Source organism: Carassius carassius, chromosome 39, assembly GCF_963082965.1.
Source record: "Carassius carassius chromosome 39, fCarCar2.1, whole genome shotgun sequence".
Lineage (NCBI taxonomy): Eukaryota > Metazoa > Chordata > Actinopteri > Cypriniformes > Cyprinidae > Carassius > Carassius carassius.
In genome coordinates, this window is record NC_081793.1 from 13,320,045 (window position 1) to 13,328,499 (window position 8,455).

Here is an 8,455-nt window from a genome sequence, read left to right on the forward strand (position 1 = left end):
CTTTTGTTAGCCTATAACGTGCGTCGGAGTCCTGTCCCAGGTGATGATGTTGGCATTCAGGAGGCATGACAAACCCACACTGTTGATGACCTTGAGCTGATTCTACAGAGGAGTTTTGGCGGTCCTTCACAGGCCGCTGTGATGCCAGCAGCTTCAGATCAATGCTCTAGTTATCTGCCCTCTCATCACCCTCAGTTTGAAGACACACCTGTGAGCCCCATTTAGCCTGTCCACCTTCACAAAACCACCAGGTCATCATGGGAAAATTACTAAAGGATGACTAATGACTTTTCATAATGATGATGATAGATAGATAGATAGATAGATAGATAGATAGATAGATAGATAGATAGATAGATAGATAGATAGATAGATAGATAGATAGATAGATATTTGTAGTAACTTGTCAAACAGATACTGTAGATGTGACTGTAGTCACTCACTGTATATGCTATATATTGATTATGGTGATAAACAATAGACTACATGATAAGTAGATACTGTAGATAATTCACATCTATATTGACAGTTACAGTAGTAGCCATAGATAGATAGATAGATTATTGTTGTGTAATAACTTCCCTAACTGAGCGCAGCCGCTTATCCGATTTGTACTCGCTCAGCATTCCGTAAGGCTCACGTGACATAAACAACACGCCCAGCAGGTCTGGCTGTCTATATATGATGATACTGCAGATGCTGAAAGAGAGCAAGGAAACCGTCAGCTATGAGCGATCCGCGCTTTCCTGTCGAAGTCCGACTCATCGGATTAATGAAGAAAGGCAAGGACAATGTAAGAATACGTTGTAGCCTATATTCGTAGGATAACTTTAAGTATTGGCAAGATAATTAGTTAATTTGTTTGTTTGCTTGTAACAGAAGTTCATGACATCCGTGCGGTGGTCAGACCAGACTGAGCTGATAGTGTACAGATCCTTCCGAGACTTCAAAACGCTCCATGTCAGAGTTTACATTCATTTATTTATCACAAATGGTTATAAAAAGTGTAAAAAAAAAAAAAACCACCAGCTAACTTACTTTTCTTGTTTTAACAGAAGCAACTGAAAAAGAAGTGTCCTGTGGATAGCTATTTTCGTAAAGAAGATAGAGTGCTTCCCAGATTTGGAGGTATTTCTGGCAGTTTTAGGATATTAAAATGTGCATAATGTTGCATAGTTAAATATAGGAACTTCAATCATATTATTGTTTATTGTTTTAAGGCTATAATATCGTAAAGTAACATAAAAGTTTTTTTAATACTTTGTGGAGATGCTCACATTGCAAAGGCTTTCAGGCATTAATTATTATAATTTTAAAATACTGCATAAAACAAATTATGTTGGAAGAAAACGTATAGCTGAACTTTATCTGCAAGTCTGTCCAATAACCCTCTAGTGGGCCCTGTTAAAGGTGTTTTATCCACACAGTATTTGTTTTGTTGTTCAGATGTGATTTCTGTTGTTTGCAGCCCAGTGCATGGTGACTTCATTTCAGCTAAAAGGTCTGGATAAGTCAGTGTCCCGCCTAAGGTTTCTGGAAAAATACTGTTCCAGCCTGTTGCAGTGTGATACAACTGTGACACATTCCTCAGAAGTCATTCAATTCTTCTTGCCAACTGAAAAGGAGCTTCTGCCAGAATATACCCAAAACAGGTATCCAGATTATTTGGACATGCAACATGTACACTATGTAGAGTAGCTCACTTCATATTCCTGTATTGATCTGTTTCTGGTCACCGGAGATTAATGCTAATGTGAACCTGCTGGAAAGTGTTTGTGCAGAAAACGTCTGTTAAAGCTACTCTCATCTATCTGCAGTATGATGATTCTGCAATCAGACAACATCAACACCGTTAGCGGAGGACCTGACTTGGCGAATAAACGTCTGAGCATTGGAAATGTGACCCAGCCTTTTGTATCCAAGACATATCGATGTGTGGCTCCATTTGAGACAAAAGATACAAAGAACAAGCCATTCAAAGTAACTGTGGATGAAAGACTGGATGTGCTGATCAAAGACAAAGCAGGTATGTATCATCTGCCTTAAGGAAATGAAACGTAAAGTTGAAAGTAATGTTCTTCACAGTCTATTTATATTTTTATGTGGGCGTTGGTTCTGAACAGGTTGGTGGCTTGTTGAGAATGAGGATAAATGTCTAGCTTGGTTTCCTGCTCCCTACTTGGAATTATGTGATGAGGAAGAGGAAGAGGATGGAAATGAGGATGATTATGATTCAGTTACCTTTGAAAGTAAGACACAGTTGCTATGTAAACTTTCTGTTGTAATGAATCTCCAAAGATAACTTTGCTAACCATGCATCTTCTCACTCCACTAGGTTCTCTGTTCTGCTGTACAAGAAGTTACACCTCGAAAAAAGAGGACGAGCTCTCTCTAAGCATTGGTGCTGTTGTGGAGGTGTTACAGAGATCTGATAATGGCTGGTGGCTTGTAAGGTAATTAAAGTCATTTACATAGATTGCAATGACATTCAAAGAATGATAGGAATTTCAAGCTATTGTAAAGGCTAATTCACACTGCACAGACACACTGCCCCAGCAGACACTGACAAACGCTGACTGAACATGTTCACTCAGGTGAAAACAAACCAGACCGATGCTAACAGACTTTCTTGTTTGTTGGCATTTGTCTGTGAGGTATGAATTGGCCTTAAAATGGATGTATTAATAGACAGGTGCAATGTGAAAGACGGCCGCATTCCAATAGTTATGTGATTTAAGGAAACAGTTTTCATGTTTATGAAATAAAAAATAACATGCATTTTGTATGATCTCTATTTTGTTAAAATGATTAAAATGTTCACAGATTCTGCAAGGAGTTCCCAAACTTTCGCTAACCACTGTATATGTATGTATGTGTATATATATATATATATATAAGGGGTGTCCCCGACTAAGGATTTTCATAGTCGAATCGGAATTTTCGAATCTTGCCGATATTCGACTGATAGTCCAATCATTTGTTTGGGGGCAGGGCAAAATTTATACAACATAACGTTACTATTAAGACTTAATATTAAGGGCTCTGAATGTGAACTCCTGTTGTGCACACATTCTCCACGAAACAATGTGCAGAAACACGGCAGCTAAACTCTAAAAATTAATAACATTTTAGTGTAATGGTCTTCTCATTGTAATAGTATGTATAGAACAGGCCCAGTCATAGTTATTAATATTCTGCATTGTAGTTTGACCTGCTCGCGCTGAAGAGATATCACCGTAGTAGGCTAGCTACAGTGAAGTGCTTGACTCAAAAATCAAATGCATCTTATATCAGGTAAATAATATATCCACAATATATACTGTATACACCGGCTGAAATGTTTTGAAATCACTTGTACCCTGCCTGTTCGAAAAAATCCAGTCTCTGCCTGTGTCAGTTTGAGTCTTGGTAAAGTTTTAAATCCCTGCCGCCAAGATGCTCCTCTGTCGGTCACGAATTATGGAAAGTGAAACAAATCTATAGGGGTGGTTGGATTTATTCATGCACTTTAAAATATTAATTTGAAACTTCTTTTCAGATTCTTACAGCTTTATCATAATAGGCTGTATATTAACTTATTGGGAGAAAACCGGTAGTTCTATGTGAATTCAGACATTTGAGCTTCCCCATATAGTCAAAAGATAAGAGGGCATAATCAATAACACCCTGCGAATATTCACTGTTAGATTGTTAGTCGAATCAGGTTCCTCGAATCAAAGCATCAATATATATAAATATATAGCTCTAATATACAACCTATTATGATCAGGTCAAACTACAATGCAGAATATTAATAACTATGACTGGGGCTGTTATATACATACTATTATAATGAGATGACATCACTGAATTCAATGATGAACTGCCTTTAACTATCATTTTGCATTATTGACACTGTTTTCCTAATGAATGTTGTTCAGTTGCTTTGACGCAATGTATTTTGTTTAAAGCGCTATATAAATAAAGGTGACTTGACCATTGTTACAAACTGGTGTAGTGCTAAACGAAAGACTAAGTGCTCGAGGAGGATATGGAACAAATGAGGAGTTTACTAAAGAAAACGAAGGAGGTTACAGACTATATTAACAATACAATAACAAATAACAGCTTTAACATTCAGGTTAGGATACACATACGATACATTTAATCACGGACAAGGGAGAACTGAACAGACCAGGTATTTAAACACACAGATGGTAATGGGAAGGGAACTGGAGACAGGTGGGGATCAATCAATTAACTAAAAGAAGAAAAGGAAGGTGACCAAATAAGGAAACAAAAGTTCATAAATGTGACAGTTCGCCCCCTCCCGGAACGGTGCGTCCTCGCACCGCAAGAGGAATACTAGCGGAGGGAGGGTGGGGGTTCTGGAGGCGGGCGAGGAGCAGGTGAAGAGGGAGCATGGAGGTAGGGACCAGGTCGGAGTGGATTGAGGGAGGAGCCAGGGAGGAGCCCGGAGCAGGAGGAGCCAGATGGTCCTCCAGAGACCAGCCAGGAAGGAGATCCATGGTGGAGTCGACGGCGGGAGGAGCCATGGTGGAGAATGGGCCGACGACACCAGGGGGCCGACAGGCGGAGACTGCACCGGTGGGTGAGGAGCCCAAGATGGAGCAGCGCAGCCGCAGAGCCAGGGTGACGTCGAGAATCCGGAGGGCCTAGGTGGAGCAGAAGGCTCTGGCGACCAAGGCGGAGGCGGGGTCCTGGAAGACCGCTGTGGAGCCGGAGTGACTGAGGATGACTGTGGAACCAGAGGGAAGGAGGAGCCTGACAGAGCCGTAGGGATGGAGTGACGAGGTGAAACCAGAGGAATGGAGTCCCGAGGCGGTGGATGGTCGACGACTGACCAAGGTGGAGCCGGAGGGACGAGGGAGCCCGGTGTAGCAGGTGGGATGCCAGGCCACAGTGGAGACGAGGGAGCTAAGAGCCAAGTTGGAGCCGCTGGGTCGAAGGACCGAGGAGGAGTCCAGGGCTCGGAGGCTGGAGGCGGAGACAGGGCCTTAACACGCCAAGGCGGAGCTGGGGACTGGCAGTCCAGCGGCGAACCATCGCGCCCAGATGGCGCGGACTGAGGGTGAGCCGCGGGACTGACTGGCACCAGCAGAGATGACGTCGAGGAACTGGCAGGTCTAGGAGGAGAGAGAGAAAGGATGGGAGGAAACACAGGAGGATCAGGGCTGGACGGAACCAGCGGAAGTGGAGCGGAGGGACTGGCAGGTCGAGGAGGAGGTGGGAGAGGGAGGCTGGGAGAGAACACAGGAGATTCAGAGCTGGGTGGAACCAGCGGAGAAACAGGAAATTCAGAGCTGGGCGGAACCAGCGGAGAAACAGAAAATTCAGGGCTGGGCGGAACCAGCGGAGAAACAGAAAATTCAGAGCTGGGCGGAACCAGCGGAGAAACAGAAAATTCAGGGCTGGGCGGAACCAGCGGAAATGGAGCAGAGGAACTGACTGGAGGAGGTAGGAGTGGGAGACTGAGAGGGTATACAAGGGGATCAGGGCTGGACGGAACCAGCGGAAAAACAGGGGATTCAGAAATTACCTCCATAGACCAGTTCATTAGATCCATAAGTTGCTCCTTATTTCCCGAGACCGAATACAGCTCACCCTCAGCTGCGGTGGGCTCTGGCTCCGTGCGGCGTGATGGTGGCTGGCTGGTCTCTGGGTCGGGAGTGGGGCTGGAGATATCCTCTTCGGCGGTGCTGATGGTAAATGAAGATCCATTTTTCTCCAGCACCCACTCCACAAAAGCGGCGAAATCCTCTTGGGGACCGGTCGGGGAAGTGGGTAAGGCACGCCAAATCGAGAAAGTCCCTGGTTTGGTCCTTCAGCGAACGGTCCAGTTGCTCCAGGCATAGGAGACGGACTGCTGGGATGGCCATTCTGGGAGAGGGAGGAAAACAAATAAAAAACCAAAAGGAAAGAAAAACGCCGCTAAAATAAACTACACCGTTTTGGTCCGTGATTCTGTTACAAACTGGTGTAGTGCTAAACGAAAGATTAAGTGCTCGAGGAGGATATGGAACAAATGAGGAGTTTACTAAAGAAAACGAAGGAGGTTACAGACTATATTAACAATACAATATACAATTGTATATAACAAATAACAGCTTTAACATTCAGGTTAGGATTTACATACACAATATGATACATTTAATCACGGACAAGGGAGAACTGAACAGACCGGGTATTTAAACACACAGATGGTAATGAGGGAACTGGAGACAGGTGGGGATCAATCAATTAACTAAAACAAGAAAAGGAAGGTGACCAAATAAGGAAACAAAAGTTCATAAATGTGACAACCATTATACTAAAAGTTTTTTAGCTGCCGTGTTTCTGCACATTGTTTTGTGAAGAATGCGTCCACAAAAGGAGTTCGCATTCAGAGCCCCGCAGACATGTTCATGTGCATTCGGGTCCTTTTTGCAAATAGCCTTTAAGTCTTAATATTAACGTTATGTTGTATAAATAACGAAGCGTATTCTATATGAAATTATGAGTTGAATCCCATTGATTAAAAACTTGCTATCAAATGTGTCACTCTACTGGTCATCTTCAGCATGCAAAGCTCAAAACAGAAATGCAGAACATTAACTGCTAACGTTTTAGGCTAACGTTATAATGAGAGCACTATTGTAAAAAACAAAAATAGTTAATTATTATGGTTTCTCCGACGTTAAGTGTTAGCTATCTGCTCATCAAATATAAAACATTATTTACCCCGTTTATATCTGCAAGGTGTTCGTTACACATTTATCTGTGTGTTAACATCAGTAATTATGTTAGTCGAATGTCTAACTTGACTCTTGTTAATGTATTTTGCCCCGTCCCCAAACATATGATTGGACTATCAGTCGAATATTGGCAAGATTCGAAAATTCCGATTCGACTATGAAAATCCTTAGCCGGGGACACCCCTTATATATATATATATATATATATATATATATATATATATATATATATATATATATATATATATATATATATATATATATATATATATATACATACATACATACATATAGGTTCTGGTCATATAATTATAATATCATCAAAAATTTATTTATTCCACTAATTCCATTCAAAAAGTGAAACTTGTATATTATATTCATTCATTACACACAGACTGATATATTTCAAATGTTTATTTCTTTAAATTTTGATGATTATAACTGACAACTAAGGACAATCAAGTAAATGTTGCCTTGTCAGCATAAGAGACTTCTTATGAAATTTAGTGTATTTCTACATATATATATATATATATATATATATATATATATATATATGGTGGAGATAGAGAGGGGGCGGGGGAGGAGAAAGTCTACATGTACATGGTGTCTTCCCCAAACAAAACCTAAACATTTTATTCCCTCTACAGATATAACAGAAAAGTAGGCTATGTGCCCTCTATGTACCTGAAGCTATACAGCAGCACCTTTGGCCTTCAGACTCTTCAGAGGAAACTTCACAGCTCCACTATCAACCTGTCTGCCAACAACTCTTTAAAACTGGAGCCTCAGGTGCACTCACGGAGCAGAATGAATAGTTTCCTCAAATCAAACTCTCTGGAAGTGCTGTCAGAGCAGGTACAGCACGAGGAAGCTAGCAGCTTCAGCGATGATGGAACCGACTTCAGCTTCAGTTTCTCAGACACTACCTCAATAAGCCCAAGCATGTCCGGCTCAGAGTGGGAAGAGGGCCTGAGACAGCAGTATAAAGAGCCAAACAGCAATGATAGTGGTATGTCCAGTGCCCAGTCAACCTCCACTGACTCAGACACTGGTTACCCTATGAAAGGAGTCGGAGCTCCCAGGGTACCACCCAGACCACAAACTCAGGAGATCCTACGTCGCTGCACGACCTACACTCGTAAAGTTGCTCTCGCAACCTCTGCTCGCCGGGCCTCTGACAGTTGAAGTCATGGTAAATATATACAGTATACTGTATATATTTAAAGAGCCTTGTTTTCACAGTTTAATTTTATCATTAACGTTATATTCAGACTGTTATCTTTTGTCCTGGAGCTAATAGTATTCCATACTGGAAAAGAGAAAACTATTTGCACTTTTGTATATATATCTGCATACATTTTAATAAATGTAAAACTTTAATTTTAATGATTATAATGTCATGACATTTTTCATGTGAGCTGGTAATTAAATATATACAGACACACACATTTGCATGCACACATATTAACATACTGGTATTTCTGAAGGACTATGTGACACTGAATTATTCCAAATGTTTGTGTATAAACAATCTGTCAAAAAGATGAACCAAGATCTTGAGTAGGCTAATGGAAAACTGTAATACAAACATTACATTTATTACATTTATAATGCAAACACTCAATTAAACATTTCCAGATAATGATTACAGAGACTGTCATTGTAGAGTACTTTATGAGTAAAACAGACAAAATAATTCCACTCAACGATATTATGTG

General features: G+C 41.2%; 1 protein-coding gene across 1 annotated transcript; it reads left to right on the forward strand.

The window, feature by feature from the left end:
• The first annotated feature begins 727 nt into the window (after positions 1–727).
• LOC132121040 (NADPH oxidase organizer 1-like) lies at positions 728–7,933 on the forward strand. The gene is made up of 8 exons (XM_059530226.1): positions 728–793; positions 880–960; positions 1,056–1,128; positions 1,469–1,652; positions 1,818–2,026; positions 2,124–2,249; positions 2,336–2,453; positions 7,385–7,933. The coding sequence occupies exons 1-8, from the start codon at positions 728–730 to the stop codon at positions 7,920–7,922; spliced, it is 1,395 nt and encodes a 464-aa protein (XP_059386209.1). The 3' UTR covers positions 7,923–7,933.
• The last annotated feature ends 522 nt before the right edge of the window (positions 7,934–8,455 follow it).

What these genes read in the sequence shown, in the direction of transcription:
- LOC132121040 (XM_059530226.1), top strand. Translation starts at nt 728, where the DNA reads ATGAGCGATCCGCGCTTTCCTGTCGAAGTCCGACTCATCGGATTAATG. An exon ending in CCAGAATATACCCAAAACAG is followed by an intron (nt 1,653 to 1,817) that starts GTATCCAGATTA and finishes ATCTATCTGCAG; the next exon opens with TATGATGATTCTGCAATCAG. An exon ending in GCTGATCAAAGACAAAGCAG is followed by an intron (nt 2,027 to 2,123) that starts GTATGTATCATC and finishes GGTTCTGAACAG; the next exon opens with GTTGGTGGCTTGTTGAGAAT.